Below are 20130 nucleotides of genomic sequence, written 5' to 3'. Positions count from 1 at the left end.
CAATATACTTTTCATAAATTGTAAATATATTATTTGCTAATACATTTTTATAAGAAAAATAATTAATTATTTTTAGAAAAATATTTTACAAATAATTCATTTTCCCTAGACAACGCACTTCAAAAATTAATGAACCACTAGGAAGTGCCTATCAATCTTTTGTCACCATTAACGCACTTCTAATTCATTTCATTTTATTCGGCATTCACTTTCTTCAGCATTAATTAGTTGATTGTGAAATTTATGACACCAGTTTGATGTCTAGGCATTGGACTCTAACTTTGTAGGGAAAATTCCAAAAAGGGACTCAAAGTGTCATTATTTTTTTCTCAAATAAGGATCCAAAGTGAATATTGTTTCAAATAAACACCTGAAATGACATCACTTTTCTTAAGTGCATGTTATTTCAAATAAATACCTAAAATGACTATTTATGTTTTAAATAGAGACTTGACTTTTCAATAATTAATGGTATTTTCATCATTTGCCATTTCCTTCCTTTTTTTTTTTTTTTGTTCTTTTTCTTCCTCTTCGCCGGTGGTTGGCCAACCACCAACAATGTCCACAAAGGGCTAGGCAAGGGTTGCCTCACCAACAAGGACCACCCATACTAGCCACAAGTGAGGGATAGCCTCATCCTCGCCCAAGGGCCATCAACAAGGTTGGCCCTCGTCGACCCTCACTCGCCCCAAGCGAGGCCGACCTTTGCGAGTGGCGTGGTAAGGGCCAATGAATGAGGATCGTCGCCTGCTGGTGAGGGTTGTCGAGCCATCGTTTAGGGCAGGCAAGGCCAACCCTCCCCAAATTTAACGAGGGTGGCCTCACTTACGGCCAATGAGATCCGGCAAGGGTTAGCCTCGCTTAGGGCCGGTAAGGGCCGACCTCACAGATGGCCTTGGGGAAGGGTCACCTCGCCCAGCCCTCTATGGGCATAGCTGGTGGCCGTCCGACCACCAACAAAGAGGAGGAAGAAGAAGAAGAAGAAGAAGAAAATAATAAGAGAAAATGACAAATAACGAAAATACTCTTGACCAGTCAGAAAATTTAACTTGAAAGAACCTAGGGTGAGATCAAGTCCTTTTATGAAACAACCAAAACCACTTCAAGCTCTTATTTAAAATAATCAATGATACTTTAGAATCTTATTTGAAACAAAATCCTCTTCGGATCCTTATTTTAGAAAATAAAGACATTTTGGGTCATTTTTTGAAATTTTCCCTAACTTTGTATTTGATTAGAAAAATCCCAGTTGCTTGACACATTATTAAGGAGAGTGGCATGCGATTTGGGCACCTTCGCGCCTTCATAACAGCAGGAAAACAACTTGCCTCCTGTCGTGCTCTTTTCGCTGAACAAGATTACCTGTTGTTTGCTTCCCGCGACTAAAAGATTGAACACAACAGCAATCACCATGACCACATTAATGAAACCTCTATTTCCGGGTGACTATGACCAAGCATTTTACATTTTCGGCGATATAGCATGAGACAATGCATTGAGATCTGCACTCCTATAGCAGTTGCTGGAACATCAACCTTTACACTCATCAGTATGTTCTTTTTCACCCCCTTTTATACCAAGTACAATCAACAGTATGTTGGAACATTGACAGTGCGATACACGAACGGCCTAACGGTATGGAAGTAGCCTGATGGATGGTTGTAGCTAAATTTGACGCCAGCAGTGCCACCCCCAAGTTGAGTGCAATGCTCATGGAAACTGCTGATGGGACGTGCAAGACAAGCGTCCCAGCGATCACTCTCGGGCATCGTCTCTGCAACTTTGTATACCCCCTTGGAGTTTGTAAATGCTTGATAGTTGACAACTTCACCAGATTTTGTGATGCAAAGAACAGCGACTTCAGCGCCTGCAACAGAAAGAAGAGAAAAAAACTCAATAATTATGTACAGCCGACCATCTTTCAATTTACAGAAAGATCAAAAACAAACTTTGCAAGATTGAAACAGAAAGGTTCCAACTCCCTTTTGAACTACAATCCCGGCTTTATAAAGATGAATCCATAGAAAAAAGTTTCTCAATACAGTGGTCTCTAGAGGCTCTCACAACCTAGATAAGAACGGACTTCACATGATTACCCCCAAGTAACCAGCATAAAAATTGTCAGACAGCCAATATATTGAATCTCATAGCCATTTTAACTGATATCCATGTAATGAATTGTAAATTATCATATGGACAAGACATTTGTTAATGAAGTCCACCTCATTTGATTGAGCTACGTAGAAAGAAGAATAAGCCCCATTCCCACCATGTAACAACCTAGAATCTAGAAATCTTAGTTGCAGTGGAGGACACCTCAGTTATTACCAATATATGGTTTCTCATCCATACGAAAAGCAAAAACTTGACTGACGAGCTTTCACCCCAGCCAGTGGGTCGCCCATCTTATGCACTCTAATGTTGTCATGGTAAACATTCTCACCAATGTCTGGCAAAATCCCCGAGATACGAATGTCCTCGCACTCATCTCTCTTCCATCAAATTAGTTCTTCCCATAACCTCTATTTGCTTTCTACAATACCGAATAACTGAAGCTCCTCTATCATAAAAGGCAAAAAGCCTATGGTAAGGTCTTCTCTTCTATCCAACAAATTTCATTAATATACTGGGGAAAAAAATAAAAGAAGAAAAGGCCTTCACCCTCCAAATGCCAGGCCTTTTCCTCAGTCACATCTCACCGATTGAAGCAAAGATGAGCAACTGGTCCGCGAATACCTCGACCTTCAGCTCTGGCCAATCATTTTGAAAGCTCAATGTGTGCATACGCTAAGACATCTCTACGAACAATTAAGTCTCATTTTGAGCTCTTCCTTATATGATCATCTGGTATGTCACGATCTCCAATTGGAAGATTATGCTGGAGCACAATGACCACAGATAAAGCAACCTCATCGACAAATTGCATTAACCTATCCTTCCACTCAGAAGCAATCTACAAGAAGCCTTACAATCCAAACTAAAAAGCAGATTAAGGGCAACATAAGATTATTTCGAGAAAGAACCTGTAGCTCAATAACCTTCAGGACAGTCAAGCTTCTGGCAAGCTCAACATTGTCTCGTGTTTTAGTAAGGACGGAAATTGAGAATTACACGGTTAGACGGTGCTAATTGTGATCGACTCCAAATAAAAAGAACAACAGTAACCCTAACCATGACGACAACTTTCCTCTATTACCACCGAGTAGCTGCAAATGGGTGTGGAATCGCTAGACCTAGTATTCTCCATGCCGAGTGGTGCTGCCATTGCCTTCGTTCTTCTCCACGTAACGTGGGCCAGTAATCGATTTCTCTCCAGCTGTTTTTCTTCGACATAGCAAAACCATCCACGCAATTGCGATCGATTCCATGAGCATACGGCAATCCCGCAGTAGATTCGCTACGGTCTAGCACTGTGAAGTGCATCGACTCGCTCCCTTGATAAGCACGCGACTCAAAAACTAATCTATCGAAATAATCGAGCGGCCCCATCATCAACGCGAAATTCTACCCATTCCGCGGAGAGGGTGGGCAAGACACGTTTTCCGCGATCAACCGGGCACGGAGGACGCAAAGATCACAAGGATTCGATTTCACCGTACACAACAGTAACTCGCTCATCGGCGGGCGTGTGCGCGTGAGAGAGGGAGAGAGAGAGAGAGAGAGGGACCTTGGAGGACGTGATCTTCGGGTCCGATGGAAGAATCGCCGCAGACGTCACAGACGACCCGGCCGCGGATTTCGCCGGTCCAGCCTCTGGCTCCGGAGACGAAGAGGAACGACAGCAGGAGAGAAAGAGAGAGCAACAGCTCCCATCGCCGCGATTCCATGGCTTCTGCTGCTGCTGCTGCTGCTGCTGCTGATGCTGCTGCTGAAGCTGAATTCGGTGAAGGTCGGAATCCACGAGGAAGAAGATGAAAGACAAATGTCCCCAGACTGCCTTCGCGGCTGAGAGCTTCGCGGTTTAACTTCGCCGGGCCCCACTCTCTCTTCTGTCGGTGGGAAGTTTGGTTATGGGCCGAGAGGCAAGAGTCCAGATGGGCCACATGGGGCCCGTTCGTTTTAGCTCATATTTGAAATGTTATTCGAATTTTTAACAATTCTAAAGAAGGTACATTTAAGGGTGATCGGTTCTCAATCTGATTCTTAATTCCAATCGAACCGGGAGAAGCGGTTCTCACGATTGGGAACTGGTGACTAGACTGGTTGGTCTTAGCACCGGGAATTGGACTCTGGCCCATTGTCCAATTTAATGGAATCGGTTATTTATTTTTTTCCCACTATTTGATAATTAAAAAACAAATTATCACTTTTATATTTTTTGAAGAAATTAAAAATTTATATATAGTTGGTCCAGTCCCATTTTCTATTAGAATCGAGAACTGAACTGCCTAAACACTGGTTTCACTTTTAGGAATCAAAAACCGAATTGACACTTTCAAAAACTTAACTCAATTGGGCAATTTGAATGATTTATTTTGTACACCCCTACTAATATTTGATCTCGTATGTATATATTTATCTATTAATTGGAAAATTTACTTCTCGAATGGCAACACCACCATTTCTATAATACACATGATATGCCATAGGAGTATATTACGACTTTACGAAATATTATCTTAATTAATTAGGAAAATATTGCGAAATTATGTAAAAGGGTTTTATGTCATCAAGACTTACAACTATAATTAAAATTATTTTTATTATCCATTTATGTTTAAACATTTTCATGAACAAAGAATATATTTTCCTTTTGCTATACCAACTATTGTTTAAGAAAAATACTTTCTAAATAATTTATCATCCAAAAAATATTGCTTGAAATAATGAATTAATAAAAAAAAACTATCAACTGCAATAATATGCATTTAGATATTTTGGTGAAAGATAAGAATAATTTTTTTTATGCATTCATTTTTATGAGACATTATACGATCATTTTTTTTTAAAGTATTTTTAAAATAATTTATTTTCGCGAAATAAAGGAAATCAATCGAAAAATTCCCGGCGAAAATCTGACTTACGACGGACGCGGTCCACAGATATACCCTAGGATTTTCCCTAACGTCACCCCATAAAAACCGGTCTTCTACTGGTTATCTTATCTCGGATCCGAGCCCGAGAGAAATGCCCGAAGGCGTCGTCGTCTTCCTAACCCTAGTCGCTGTGCTGTCGCCGCTGCTTCGGCTGAAAGCCAGCAATGGCGCTTCTCGTCGTCTCCCGACGATAAAGCAGTGAAGTTCTTTCACAACGACTAAGCTCTCGTGCGAACTTATTTGCCATCTTTCCATCTTTCTTTCCTTCTTTGTTTTCACTTGCTCAGTCCTCAATACGAGCAAGTATAAAATCGATGCTGATCTCTCTGTAATCTTCCCCTTTTTTACTGCCACGGCGATTGCAGAGAGAATTTCGTTTCTGCTGTTCTTTCCCTCGCGGTTGCGATCGGGTTTTGCCTCGTTTATAATCCCTATGACGATTTCGTTTTTCTTCATAAAAGTAGTGGACTGACTTTTATCTGATGAATCCAAACTCCGAGGGATGCATTTTGGGTCCTTGATTGCATCGATTTGGGATGCGCTTCAAGGTTTTTCAATTGCAAAGGCTTATCTTTTTTCGGTTCTTATATGTCCAGATCTCCTATATTGAGCTCATTCATCACCTTGATATCTCTAGATCATGGATTTCCTGTGAGGACTGTTGAAATTTAAAGTAGTGGACTGACTACTCTTGATGATCAAATTCGTTCCTGAGGAGATGTTGCTTTTGATACCATGGTCCTTAATGTTTTTTTTTTTTTTTTTTTTTGGTCTCATCCTTTTGGTCGTCGCACTCGATTTTCCTTCGTGATGATCGAATTGCTCGACATTCCTTTTAGATGTCCACGGCTGCGGGGTTTTTTCGCATCCCCGTGATGGATGTTGATAGGACTGATGTTTCCCTGACGAATCTCTTGGTCTGAGGGATGTGCTTTGGATGATACATTCGGTCGGGTTCATTTGACTGGGAGAGGGTACGAGGTACCTGTTCGTGGTTAAGGATCCTATTTACACCTCATTTGTCCTTCTCTGTTGCCAAGTGAGATGGACTTGGTTTTTTCACTTTCATCTCATTCAAGGGTACTTTCATTTTTGCACTTTCCGTGCTTTCTTTTGTTGAATTAAGTTCCAATTCCAACCGCACATTTCCCATATGCAAAATTGAGTCTTTTTCGATGCTTTCTATGAGTATGTTTAGAGGGTGAAGTCCGCAGGATCTTGATGAGTATTACTTCGACCATTATTCATTTTTCATGTTCTTCTTTCTGAGGTGAGCTTCGGTGTTGTTATTAGGTATTGGGTACATTTCTTAGATTTTATATGAATCAGCTGTTGTTGTTGTTGGATTATTTTGTTTAGTTTAAATTCTCAAAAGTTGACTTACCTCTGGTTCAAAGACGAGAATTATGCAGGAATATAAATTGAATCACTAGCACTTATGGACGAATTTACAACTCTACAATAGTCTGTCTATGATTTTGTTCCTCAAAGCAACAATGGAAGCCTTCATATAATGAGTTCTATTTATTTATTTATTTTTGCATTATCTTATTAGAGGAGAACATATGCATCTTGTAGATAGCCCAGGATGGGAAGTTTTTTTAACGTGAATGAGATGGTGGGAATTTACAAAGAAAAATACTGCTTCCACCTCTCCCCATCACGGGTGAAAACTGGTCCCTCCTCTCCCCATCATGGGCGAAACTACTCAGATATTTCAGTTGTCAAATTGTGGAGCTCATAAAAAAGCTCAGGGAGCGTGCTTCCTCTCCGAGTGATGTGCCGCATCCCACTATCACTGGATCTTCAACGAGTATTGTGCTAAAATAGATCCTCATGGCATTCCATGACTTCATTGCTTGATCTGACCTGACTTGTGCAGATTGGCATTTTAGTCTCTTGTTGAGCATGAAGAGTGTGATGATGTTGCAATAGGTTCCCTCCTTTGTTTCCTTTTTCTCAATAGATGGTGACACCAGTTGGAATGTTAGTCATGTTATTTTGATTCTGGTGAATCTTATATGGCAGCAGCAGTTCGGCTCACCCAAAGTTCCTTACATTGTTCATTGGGCATGCTCACTGGATGCATTGTTGTGAGGTGATTATTAGTCCGACCATAGCATTCTGGAGAATTGTCGCCCCAAAGTGAAGAAGCCTAATGTATTTCAGCTGCCATCCACTCTAGAAGCAAGAAGTTTCAGTTTGGTGAACTGGAAAATTTAGGATAGCGCATGTTGCAATGTCTTCCTTTGATGATTTGAGCGAAAATTCTCTCTTTGATTGAAGGATCTTGTGAATGATACATACGGTGCATTCAATTTGATTGACCCAGGGGATAAAAAGTGTATTAATTTCCTTCTCTGCTTGCATATCTAACCGTGATGCTTAATCAAACAAAACCTTGAAGTGGTTCGTTTGAAGAAATCCATGAATTCAGGTATTTTGGTTTGATTTTAACTTTCTACAATTTCCTCAATCTGGATCTCGGGGTTTATGCATTTTGACTTTATGAAAATGGGAAACATTTGAAGCATTTATAACGTAGGAATAACTTGGATACCCATCTATTTGTTTCATAGGTTATTTTTTTTGACTTTGTAAAATTATTTGACTTTTTTTTATTCCCCCTGAATCATAAACCAACAGGCTTGGTAAAAATAGTTATTTTATGTAAAAGATACGCCATGTATAAGATCGAAGTCTTCTCCTTGAACTTAACGTATATTCTTTTGTTTCTCTAAGGGGCTGAAAAGCTCTGGAACCTCATTTACCTCCACAAAAACCACTTACCATTTTTCGCGCGTAGTTGCTTTAGCATCCGAAAGGTTGGGTTACTACTGTCCATGCGCAATCTGAAGTTGGTCAATCGTCGTGGATTGCGAGAGTGCAGCGGCCATCCCTCAAAACTGTTTGGAAAGCTCATTCAGCCAAAAAGAAGAAGCGAGGCAAACCTGGCTATGCAAGGTTCTGTGGTAATTGAGAGTTGGACGCTGCAGAGGATTCTCAATTGGTATCACTATTAGCAACAGATCGCGTTTAGTAGAAGGGGCTAATCAGCTGAATAAAGCAGAACAGCACCATTATATCACAACAAACTTATCATTCACAAGTAACCACCAGAGTTATAATAGCCTAATCTGAACGTCAAGGAACATAAACGAAGTGACTGATTCAACACTTGGAAAAAGAAGCCGCCCATGGCTCCAAAGAAAGAGAACAAACGAAGATCGGAAAACGAATCTCATTATTTGGTCGTCCCCCAAGAAGCTCGACCAGTTTCTGAGGTTTCCTGCCCGACCTGTGGCGGCCCCCTTGTAGGGATCAACTCCGGGCTAATTGCTAGAAAAGGCTTCAGCTCTTCTCTTCATGCTGTCTCTTTCCTGCATCTCTACCAATCTTCTGCTTCCTCCCCTCAATTCTGTGCCTCACTTCATCTAATGCGCCATCGATACAATTACTGACAGGCTTCATGTTCGCTCCTTCCCTCAAGACCCGTCTGGCGTTGGCCACCAGGAGGAGCATTGTTAGAAGTATCTATCCCCCATAGCGTACGCGGACCATGTCAAGCGTTTAGAAACTGGCGTGGCATCATCATCACTCGGATATCGGTTCACTTGATGCGATAGAAGCTCGTGATTTCACACTTTGTGGATTTCACTGGGTGTCCCATACTTGAGATTTCATCCTTGTGGCTCTTCCGCCGCTGCATTCACTAACTGTTGTTGGCGAGAGGCCAACCTCATTCTACTCATAGCTTCCGGCATTTGGAGAAACGGTCACGCTTGCGGCCAAAGTCACATGCCTCATGCCTCAGCGGGACCAACCTAGGTGTCCCAAGGCCATGTCGTGGAAGCACTACGGTGGTGGTGAAGATAGTGGACCGCTGCCCTGCCAATGCGTGCCGAGGAACTATTGACTTTTCACTGGAAGCATTTGCATCCATAGCACGTCCAAACGCCGGAGCTATTAACATAAATTATCAAGAGTATATACACTTTGTTCCTTGCAGTTTGCTAGGTTATTTTTCAATCAGTGCCGCAATATAAATCAGAATTTGTTAAATTGATGTCACGCAGGGTCTGAATTCGGACAGTGGAAGATCGTTTGCTAGAGTTACTTCTCATGGAAATGGAACCACTCCCCAAATAATGTAACGCCGCTGAAGTTTAGAATCAACTCCTTTCGGAGTTCTTTTACTTTTTCAATGCTCTTGGCAAATGTAATTGTGAGCATACACAGTCTCGAAACGAATTATGTGTTTTGCCTTGAGTAGAACAAAGGGCGATGATCGATTATTTACCATTGATTGAATCGAACATTCAGTCCACCTGGCCCAGTGAAGGTGCTTGGTCTTCCAAGAAAATGTAGAAAGCGATGGCAGATGCTGCCCACATACAGAGTGACCAACTCTCTTGTACATCTCGCTGCTTTCGTTGATGGCACATGATTGAGGCAATCAATCATCAGAGACCAAAGACCAAAGACCAAATCAGAGACTACCAGTCCAAGAGAACTGACTTTTGTTCCTTCACTAGGGGTTCAATTCCAACCTTCCAATCTTAAAATGGTTAAGCTCCACCCCATCTGCATGCCCAGTGAGCTCGACGCCCACCAGTATCTTCTCTACCAACGGAGCCCTCTTCAACCCCTGACCCAAAGCACTACCTATCACCCCATCCTCCCTGAGCTCCCCTCCTAGGAAATCCATCACGACCTCGTCCGGTGTCATCAAAGTACATACAGGATAGCTTGGGCACAGGCGCACAGCCATCCACCAGTGCCAGAAATCTCCCGTCAATCTACTCTTTCGGGGAACCCCAGCCAGGCTCGGGCCTCCACCGCCTTTTGCAAGGTCATGCTTGGTCCAGTATAACCTTGATCAGCCCCAGGAACTCCAAGGACAGTGTCCTGCATATGTGCACATCTCCATAGCTGAAGAAGGTCGGGATATGGCCTCCGCTGGCAAATTTCTCCTCATACACTCCTCGATCCTTCAATAGCACACTGGGTTGAATTGGCAATTTGAGCCCAGCAACTGAACGAACCAGCTTCCTGGTCCAAGCCCCAGCAGTGACCACACATTTTCTGCACCAGGACTTGTCACCCTTGGTGGGATATACCACTATGCTTCCTCTCACTTCATCTCTCCTAAAATCCTTCACTTCCACGTTATCCCTTAACACCGTTTCCTTTGAAATGCTAGCGCTTAAAACATGGATGTTGCGTTAGTTGGCTTCATGACACCGCCATGCTCAGCAGACACCGCAATCCAATCATCTGGTATGCTGAGCCTGCCGGAGAATTAGTTGTGATCAAGTACACAATAAGGGAAGAAGTTCTTTTCCCAGCTTGCCTTTACGAGCACTACCCGCCTGGACCATGCTACGATGGCCGCTCCTGGTATAGACTCTCTAGCCAGCCTCCGACTCAGCCTCTCCATAGTTTGGAACAAGAGGAATTTTAATTGGTTTTTGAGTTGATCGATATAAAATGAGACTAAGGTAAATATATTTATTGTGATTATTCGAGGACATATCATTTCAAGATGCCTCTGCATAAAGCTACAACCTTTTTTTATATAACTCAGATTTACCATTGAATAACGACAGTTCCTCGCCTCTATGTCGAGATTGGACTTCTAAATCCTGTAATCAAGACCATTAATGTTAAAATTCACTACTTTTTATAGCGATGCGAGAGTTATCCCAAATTTGGTTGCTTAAGGTACTTATCATGACCTTATGTCTAGATTTACTTCCTACACCTAGTAATTTGTAAGCTATTCGATCGAATCCTCTAATGCACCCATTATACATCTAATTTTTGTTAAGAGTCGCTTTCGCATCGCTGCAATCGGCAAATCGGGCCTAATGTACCAGACCTAGGTAACCTGACCCCCGGAAGGAAATCACTTGTTCACACCCGTCTATTTTGCTCTTCAGACCAATCGGGCTTAATCAGGCCTAACAGCCCGCCAGGTCCATCAATACCGATTTGAATCCTGATCCAGATGCCATCACCAAGACCCGTACATCATCTCTTTGAGAGCAATCAGGTTATAATGTTAATTCGACTTTCCTCTGTCATATAGTTGCTGGCCTCCTGTTGAAGTCATGTTCCATTCCCGTCGGCTTCACTGCATCCTTTGGGGATCAACCACTATATTCTGTCTAGGCTTGTGATGCGACGTACAAAACCGTGTTTAACAATGGGACTCGCTGAACGTGACGGTTCCTGGCTTCAGCTTCTTCCGTAATTCCCCATGAATCTTATTCGGAGAAAAATGAAGTGAAAATCTCATCCCTACAACCTGATCTTGTCCAGCATGTAGTTTGATCTAAACCAATCGACAAACAGTATTTTATTAAGTTCGTGTTGCAATTGTCATGATGATCATGTTGAATGTAGTAAGAGTTAAAGATAGTTCAAAAATGATATTGGACAAGTTAAAAGTTCAATGATTATATTAAATATTAAATTACATTTCATGAATTATATGAAATAAATTGAAGTTTAAGGATTACGTTACGTAATATGCCAAATTTCAGTAAGTATTTACGTGATTATCTCTTTCTTTTGAAACAAAGCGCCCTAAATTTGGAGGCGAGGAGTCACAGTTACGTACCATTGATGCGACACTTCGCCCCAGTTCCAACGCTTCCTCATTCATATGCAAGTCCTTCTCTCCTGCGTCTTTCTATCTTCCTCTTCTTCTTCTGACCATTTTGAGCTTCTCTGCAGCATCTTGATCCTCCATTCCCACTTTCAAAACCATGGAGAACAAGCCCATCTTCATAGTCAAAGAGAGGAAAGAGCTCATGCTCTCCCCGAACAGAGACGCCCGCCCGGCTCTAAGAACGGGTCACTTTCTCCAGCCCTCCGCGACGGAGCCCGACCCGCCTCCGCTTCCTTCGACCTTATCGCCGCCGCCGGAGAAGTTGCCGATCAACGTCAAGTTCAACAACTGGCGTTGCCCAACCAAGAACTGGACCACGTGGGTGGATCGCATGGAGTCCATGCACGGGGTCACCTGGAAAAGAGCTGGCATTTACGATGCCATCAAGTGTTCGACGTTCTTGATCCGAAAACACACTTGTTTAGTCCTCGCGCTCGCTCAGAATTGGTGTCCCGACACGAACACCTTCGTTTTTCCGTGGGGCGAGGCCACCGTCACGCTCGAGGACGTGACGGTCTTAGGGGGTTACTCCGTTTGGGGATCGTCCCCTGTTTTGAGCCATCTCCGAAGCCTGTCACGGAAGGTTGAGATGAAGCTGAAGCGAGCGAGGTCGGAGATATCAAAGACCCCAGCAAAGAAGGCCGACGCCTGCAAGTGGATGGAGAAGTTTAGGGACGCTGGGAGCGACATTGAACATGAGGCCTTCCTCACGTTTTGGCTGTCGAGGTTTGTGTTCCCGTGCCCTGGCAATGTGATCTCTAAGGGGGTACTGCCGATGGCGATAAATCTGGCTAGAGGTGTGAGGATCGCGCTTGCACCGGCTGTTTTAGCTCGTATTTATAGAGACTTAAGGAAGCTGAAGAATGTTTTGGATGGACTATTTCCCAGCTTGAAGGATGGAAATGAATCGGATGCAATTGATCTAAAATTGTGGGCGCAGTTTGCTTTGGTTCAAGTATGGGCTTGGGAGAGATTTGTGGCCCCCATCAGACCAAGAGAGGTTCAGCCAGGGGAGCCTACGTTGGGTCGATGGCACAAATCAACAAAAATGATCATTCAAAATGTGGATTTCATGATGGGCGAAGCCGAAGTTCTGTTTAAATGGCGTCCCTACAGCTCGGCCGTGGCGTCCTATGCATTTTATGGTGAGAAAGGGAAGTGGGTGTCGCTGGAGGAGGACGCTGATGGGGAACTGAGGTCATTCGCTCGCTGCTTGATGGCTCGTGAGTTGCCTGGGCTGGATTTTGTTGAGAAGTACTCGCCTCATCGAGTGGCCATGCAATTCGGGATGGATCAAGATATGCCTGGTCGTGTTGCTCCCTGCAACCAGGACCCCGAGATTGCTTGGGACAACTACAGTATATTACTCCAAGATGTGCACTTGTACATTCCAGCCAGGCTCTACGAACCGTGCATAACAGCTCGCTATGCTGAGTGGGCTTCAAGGAGTTCAAATACATCGATGCAGGGTTTAAAAGGAAGACCGGGAGTTAATGATGACCTGGTTCCTCCCGGTTTTCGGCCGAAAAGTATAAGCGTGGACACAGGCGACTCCAGTGAAAATGATGATAGCCTAACTCTGGGGGAACTTTTGCGATCCAAAAGGCGAAGAAGTGCTGCCGAGAACTGCTCGGTTGGTGACTGCAACAATTGCTCAGGGATTGATCAAATGCGAAGTTCTTCCTTACAGAATGCGGAGAAAACTGACATTGAAATGAGAGGGTTACCAATGGAACCTGAGGAGACGAACAGGCTCCACCTTAGTGCCGCTGGAGGAGCTCAAAGAGACCATGAGAAAGGCACAAATGGAATGCAGCAGAGATTTCCTGAAGGAGGTTTAGCTGACGAAAATGTGGGAGAAAGCAGTGAGTGTTTAACATGTGAGATGCTAGCGGCGGATCTTGAAGCTCGGATTAGCAAGCTGGAGAGAGCAGTTGCTGAGCAAAATGCTTGGATTACTAAATGAAAAGTTGATCTAAAGAGTTTGAGCTGTGATGCTTTCATGTAAGCTGTCTACTGTCCTTCCATGTCTGTAGTATTTGAACTGGACCTCTTTTAAGTTAATGCTCTTGAATATCGTTTCTTTTTCTTCTTTTATATTTCATTTGTCTTGCTTGGGATTCGCAGAGATTGATCTAAATGCTTTCTGAATGTTTGGATTGCTTGTTCTGTTGATCATTTGGATCGTGTGAGAAATGGCAATGCCTTGTGGCTGAGCTGAGCGTCATGTGTCTGATGCGGTGGACAAGGCTTCATATTTTGTGAACGTGTGAATATGAACTTTAAGTTCCAGAAAGTCCAAATGAGAAATAACCCGCCACCGGCTTTTTTAACAACCCTTTTCTATCGTATATCGACTGGAGTAATGCCCGCCGAGGAGCTGCCTGGCACAACTATGTTCATTATTTATGGGGTCAAAAGGCTAATTTTTCCAGGGAACATGTCCTAGATTTTGTAGCACTCTGCCTTCTCTGCCTTCCGTTGCATCAAGGACTAGAAGAAGAAGCCTAAAATTGTCGTATCTTGTTCTGAAAAGATGCTGCTTTTTGAGAGAGATCATTTTAATAGAGAAATGTCTTGAAATGAAAATATATTGATTCTTCTCGTTTCAGATGATATACAGTTGTCTTGTGCGGCAGTTTGTGCTTCTACTAAGCTAGTTCACCTGTAAAGTCTAGCCAAATCAGTCAAAAGAGCCACAGCGTCGATATGCTGATCCCTCTGCAATTTCGAGGGGAATTCTCAGATTGAAGAACTTTCGACTAAAAAAGAATGGTACAAGTGCTTTTGCTCTTTCACGCAATATCCAGTCCAAAAGGGTACTGTTGCTTCATTCGGATTGATCAGACCGCAGGGGGGTCATATTGCACTTTACTGATTCGGAGAAAAGGGTATTTGGAAGTCTCAGTTGCGCCATTCCTTCCACATCCCGCCGATCCTAGCTGAGGATACATCCCACAAGAAATGAGATTCATCCCCATCTATAATCAAAGATGGTGTACAACAGAAAAGCAGAACAAGAAAGCTAATTAACCTTTTCTAGCTCTCTGGCTCGTTCAAACGGAATGGCCCGAGAGAGGAGGCCCGCGGCGTGCCCTGAGATCAAATGTACAATTTAGAATTGCACGAGATTCTTCTGCGGAAGTCATGGGATGCAATTGCTGCCATATTATCGAAACACAATACTCTAATTTGAATTTTCTCTTAGCTTGTAGTGTAACCTACAAATGAATTCCCTTGTCAAATGAATTCACATCAGCACGGAAAATGGGCATCCATAACAGTAATATTAACACCTGCAGAGACAATGTCACCGCAAGCTATCAACTTCTTGCGTGTCACGACATGTTTATGGTTCGCCTCCATGTGCTTCACAATCACCGCTCAAAGTAACAGGATCAGTATCCTCTACACTCCACTGTAACGGGATCTACTGATGTGTACGCTACCTATTCAAATCTGAGCTTTGTGCGCTCGGACTCCAAGCATGCGATGACTCCCTTCGGGCTACAATCTCTAACGTTTTCAGCGAAGCAAGCAGCTATAATTAGACAATTTGCCAGTTAATGAGTTTGAGATGGAAATCCATATCTACATACTTTATGTTCTTATATTCCTAATGAGACTTGTGGAGATCATTTCCATAAAATGGAGTTTAAGATAGGGAGATGTTGCTGTTCATGGCTGGCCACGAGCCTTTGTTGTCCTTGGCCTCTAAAGGCAGGAAGAAAGCCAAAGAAAAGAGAGGGGGAAATAGAGGAGAGACATAGATAGTAAATTTGAAAAGTGAACTTAACTCGAACACGCCATGATAAATAAGTGAAGTGGAGTGGAGCGGAGCGGTGTTGACATGGAACTCAGCATGCAATATGTTTTCTTAAACTGATACATATATAATAAATTTACCTTATGTTTATCATATTAGTATTAGTTTGTGGTCTTTTATGATATTAATTCAAATTAACTGAAATTAATGAAAGAGCAAGTTTGTTATAACTGAAATTAATGGAGAGCAAGTTTGTTATAATATATTAGTTTAAAATTTTTATAATTAAAAATGATCAACATTTTTTATGATAAAAAAATTAATTTGAAAATAAATTTACCGTAATTATATCAACATTAACTTTACTTTCCAATGCGCATTGAAGAGTGATGCTTGTATACCATGATCACTGTGGAGTGCTGAACACCAAATCGGTCCTCAATCCCGCGTCAATCGACCAGTGCGGTTGTGTATCGCCCATAAACGGATTTCAGAGGAAAAAGCGCCGGTACTTTTTCTAGCAAAGGGTCCCCGCGGTCACGCCTCGGCGCTGACCGCGACCCAACCACTCCTCCAATGACACTTTTTCACTCTTCTCCTTCGAGAAAATCTTCTTCTTCTCCTCACCATTTTGAGCTTCTCTGCAGCATCTTGATCCTCCGTTCCATTCCCCACTTTCGAAACCATGGAGGACAAGCCCATCTTCGTCGTCGAAGAGAGGGAGGAGCTCATGCTCTCTCCGAACAGAGACGCCCGCCCGGCTCTGAGAACGGGCCACTTCCTCAAGCCCTCCCCGACAGAGCCCGACCCGCCCCCGCCCCCGCCCCCGCTCGTTCCGGCCTCGCTGCCGCCGGAGGAGCTGCCGTTCAGCGTCAAGTTCAAGAACTGGCGTCGCCCCACCAAGGGCTGGACCGCGTGGGTCGACAGCATGGAGCCCGCGCACGGGGTCGCGTGGAAAAGGGCCGGCATTTACGACGCCATCAAGAGCTCGACGTTCTTGATCGGGAGACACCCCGGTTTAGTCCTCGGGCTCGCTCAGAACTGGTGCCCCGACACGAACACCTTCGTTTTTCCCTGGGGCGAGGCCACCGTCACGCTCGAGGACGTGATGGTCCTAGGGGGTTACTCGGTTTGGGGGTCCTCCCCTGTTTTGAGCACCCATCTCGGGAGCCACTCCGGGGAGGTTGAGATGAAGCTGAAGCGAAAGATGTCCGAGATGTCAAAGGCCTCCGCGAGCAAGGTGGGCTGCCGCGAGTGGATGAAGAAGTTTAGGGGCGCCGAGAGCGACATGGAGCACGAGGCCTTCCTCGCGTTTTGGCTGTCGAGGTTTGTGTTCGCGAGCTCTTGCGATGTGATCCCTGCGAGGGTGCTCCCGATGGCGATAGGTCTGGCTAGAGGCACGAGGATTGCACTTGCGCCCGCTGTTTTGGCTCGCATTTATAGAGATTTGAGTTGGCTGAAGAATGTTTTAGATGGACTAGTGCCCAGGACGAAGGATGGAAATGAAGCGGGAGGGATTTATGTAACGTTGTCGGCCGCGTTTGCTTTGGTTCAGATATGGGCTTGGGAGAGATTTGTGATCACCATCAGGCCAAAACCTAGAGAGGTTCAGCCAGGGGAGCCTTGGTTGGGTCGATGGCACAGATCAACAAAATTGATCCTTCAAAATGTGCATTCCATGATGGGCGAAGCCGGAGCGCATTTTAAATGGCGTCCCTACAGCTTGGCCGTGAATAACCTGGCGTCCTATGCATTTTATGGCGAGAAAGAGAACTGGGTGTCGCTGGAGGAGGACGCCGATGGGGAACTGAGGTCATTCGCTCACTGCTTGATGGCTTGGGAATTGCCCGGGTTGGATTTCGTTGAGAAGTATTCGCCTCATCGAGTGGCCATGCAATTCGGGATGGATCAAGATATGCCAGGTCGAGTTGCCCCCTGCAACCAGGACCCTGAGATTGCTTGGAACAACTACAGTAAGTCACTCCAAGGTGTGCAATTGTACATTCCAGCAAGGCTTTACAAACCGTGCATAACAGCTCGCTATGCTGAGTGGTGGGCTTCAAGGAGTTCAAATAGATCAATGCAGGGATTAAAAGGAAAGTTGGAAGTTAATGATGACTCGGTTCCTCCTGGTTTTTGGCGGAAAAACATTACTGTGGACACAGCTGACTCCGGCGAAAGTGATGATGGGCTAACTTTGGCAGAATTTCTAAGGTCCAATAGGCGAACAAGTGCTACCGGGAGCTGCTTGGTTAGTGTCTGCAACAATTGCTCGCAGAATGATCAAACGCAAAGTTCCTTCTTACAGAATGCGGATAAAGAAGACACGGACATCGAAATGAGAGAGTCACAATTGGAACCTGTCGAGAGGAATAGGCCCCACGATACTGCTCCTGGAGGAGCTCAAAGAGAAAATGGGGAAGGCACAAATGGAATAGACCATAGCTTTACCGAAGGAGGTTTAGCCAGCGGAAATGTGGGAGGAAGCAGTGAGGGTTCAATGATTGGAATCCTAGCACTGGATCTCGAAGCTCGGATTAGCAAGCTGGAGAGAGCAGTTGCTGCGCAAAAAGCTCGGATTACCAAATGAAAAGTCACTCTGAAGAAATTCAATTGCGATGCTTTCATGTAAATTTTCTACTGTCCTTCCATGTCTGTTATGTTCAAACTGGATCTCAATTGCAATGTTTTATCTAATGCTTTGGACCATCATCTCTTTTCCTTCTCCTTCTTATCCTATTTCATTTCATTTGTTTTTTGGGAGTTTCACGGAGATTGATCTCAGTGCTTTGTGAATATTTAGATTGCTTGTTCTGTTGATTATTTAGCTTATGTGAGAAATGGCAATGCTTTATGGCTGATTTCAGTGTCATGTATCTGATGCAGTGGACAAGACTCCATTCTTCGTGAATGTGTGAAAATGAATTTTAAAATGCCAGAAAATCCAAATGAAAAGTCAATCGACATCGGCTTTTTAACAACCATCATCTATCAAAAACTGGCAGGAGTATTTTGAAGTATTTTCCAGGGTCAAAAGGTTATTTTACCTGGAACTATGTCCTAGATCTTGCATATTCTGCCTTCTGTTACGTTTCGGACTAGAACCGAAGCCTATGATTATTGTTTCATGTTCTGATAAGATGCCGATTTTTGACAAAGATCATCCTGATACAGAAATGTCTTGAAAATGAAAATTTCTTCATTCTTCTCATTTCAGATGAGGGTTGCATGACCCAGCCAAGGGCTGCCGGAGGTTGCTAGTCTAGCGAAGGGTTGTCTCCTTTTTTTTAATTAAAAAAAAATTACCAAGGGAAAAATCGGAAAATTTGGAAAATTGGTAAGGATAGTTTTGAAAGGAAAAAAGTTAATTTCAACATTTAGCCAAATGCTCAAAACCCAATGCTAGTAGGGATTAGCATTTAACATTGGGCTGTAAGCCTTCCCAAGGCCAACATTAGGTCGAAAGCTCATTTAAAATAGTTGCCAAAAATGGTCCAATATTCCCTAAAGGGTTTTAGGGGCTCGCAAGCCTCATGGGAATAAGTCTCATGGAATACTGAACCAAACGCACCCTAATCCTCGCCAAATTGGTGAAAAGAGCTACTCCAGTGGTTGATTCCATTGCAATTTTGAAAGGAATTTTCGGATTGAAGAACTTTCACTCAAAAGGAACGGTACAGGTGCCTTTGCTCCTCATGCAATATCAAGTCAAAAAGGTACAGTTGCTCGCCAAATCGGTGAAAAGAGCTACTCCATTAGTTGATTCCATTGCAATTTTGAAAGAAATTTTGGGATTGAAGAACTTTCACTCAAAAGGAACGGTACATGTGCCTTTTCTCCTCGTGCAATATCAAGTCAAAAAGGTACAGTTGCTCGCCAAATCGGTGAAAAGAGCTACTCCAGTAGTTGATTCCATTGCAATTTTGAAAGGAATTTTGGGATTGAAGAACTTTCACTCAAAAGGAACAGTACAGGTGCCTTTTCTCCTAATGCAATATCAAGTCAAAAAGGTACAGTTGCTCATTTGGGTTGATCAAATTGTAGAGAGCCATATTGTAATTCCCTGATTTTGATAATGATACTTGTGGAAAAAACACTACAAGTGTGATAACTAGAGCTCATAACTTCTTTTTTTCAATCATTTGAACGCCATAATTTTTTTTCGATTACTTGAGTACTATAACTTTTTTAAAATGTTTACCACAAATACTATGCTATGTCGAATTTTCAGCACTTGGGTGAATATTTTTTAAATTTTTTTAAAAATCAATTGAATGAAATTATAATATTCAAGTAAACGTTTTTTTAAAATCATGGTACTCAAGTATTAAAAAAAAAAAAAATTATGACACTCAAGTGAGCACCATGCAAGCACTTGTGATATCATTATCTCAAATACTTGGAAAACTCAATCACGCGATTCATTCTATGCCATAGCTGAGGATATACCCTACAAGCAATGAGATATATTCCATCTTTAATCAAAGATGGTGTAGAGCAGAAAAGGGGAGCAAATGAGCCAATTAACCCTTTCGGCTTGTTCAAATGGAATGGCCCTGAGAGAGAAGGCTTGTGTTGTGCCCTGAGATCCGACGTGCGATTTTTCAAATTGTGAGAGTTTATTATTAGGAGGGAAGAGGTCCAGAAAAGAA

The 20130-nt window shown here is 43.2% G+C and overlaps 3 protein-coding genes and 1 long non-coding RNA gene across 4 annotated transcripts; 3 read left to right on the top strand and 1 right to left on the bottom strand.

Moving 5' to 3' along the window:
• Positions 1–1412: 1412 nt before the first annotated feature.
• Positions 1413–3985, bottom strand: LOC104452111. The gene is made up of 2 exons (XM_039314954.1): positions 3668–3985; positions 1413–1867 (listed from the first exon to the last, which is right to left on the bottom strand). The coding sequence occupies exons 1-2, from the start codon at positions 3825–3827 to the stop codon at positions 1587–1589; spliced, it is 441 nt and encodes a 146-aa protein (XP_039170888.1). The 5' UTR covers positions 3828–3985; the 3' UTR covers positions 1413–1586.
• Positions 3986–5090: 1105 nt separating this feature from the next.
• LOC104450228 lies at positions 5091–7430 on the top strand. The gene is made up of 2 exons (XR_005552286.1): positions 5091–6971; positions 7068–7430. It is a non-coding gene; the product is annotated as an uncharacterized LOC104450228 (long non-coding RNA).
• A 4379-nt stretch (positions 7431–11809) lies between these two features.
• Positions 11810–13678, top strand: LOC104452110 (hypothetical protein). The gene has a single exon (XM_010066633.2). The coding sequence runs from the start codon at positions 11810–11812 to the stop codon at positions 13676–13678; it is 1869 nt and encodes a 622-aa protein (XP_010064935.2).
• A 2665-nt stretch (positions 13679–16343) lies between these two features.
• On the top strand, positions 16344–18108 carry LOC104452109 (hypothetical protein). The gene has a single exon (XM_010066632.3). The coding sequence runs from the start codon at positions 16407–16409 to the stop codon at positions 18066–18068; it is 1662 nt and encodes a 553-aa protein (XP_010064934.3). The 5' UTR covers positions 16344–16406; the 3' UTR covers positions 18069–18108.
• The last annotated feature ends 2022 nt before the right edge of the window (positions 18109–20130 follow it).

This window comes from Eucalyptus grandis, chromosome 6 (assembly GCF_016545825.1).
Source record: "Eucalyptus grandis isolate ANBG69807.140 chromosome 6, ASM1654582v1, whole genome shotgun sequence".
Classification (NCBI taxonomy): Eukaryota; Viridiplantae; Streptophyta; class Magnoliopsida; order Myrtales; family Myrtaceae; genus Eucalyptus; species Eucalyptus grandis.
The sequence above is the reverse complement of the archived record's forward strand: the minus strand, read 5'-3'. Positions and strand labels throughout refer to the sequence as shown.

What these genes read in the sequence shown, in the direction of transcription:
- LOC104452110 (XM_010066633.2), top strand. Translation starts at nt 11,810, where the DNA reads ATGGAGAACAAGCCCATCTTCATAGTCAAAGAGAGGAAAGAGCTCATG.
- LOC104452111 (XM_039314954.1), bottom strand. Translation starts at nt 3,827, where the DNA reads ATGGAATCGCGGCGATGGGAGCTGTTGCTCTCTCTTTCTCTCCTGCTG. An exon ending in CGAAGATCACGTCCTCCAAG is followed by an intron (nt 1,868 to 3,667) that starts GTCCCTCTCTCT and finishes TTTCTGTTGCAG; the next exon opens with GCGCTGAAGTCGCTGTTCTT.
- LOC104452109 (XM_010066632.3), top strand. Translation starts at nt 16,407, where the DNA reads ATGGAGCCCGCGCACGGGGTCGCGTGGAAAAGGGCCGGCATTTACGAC.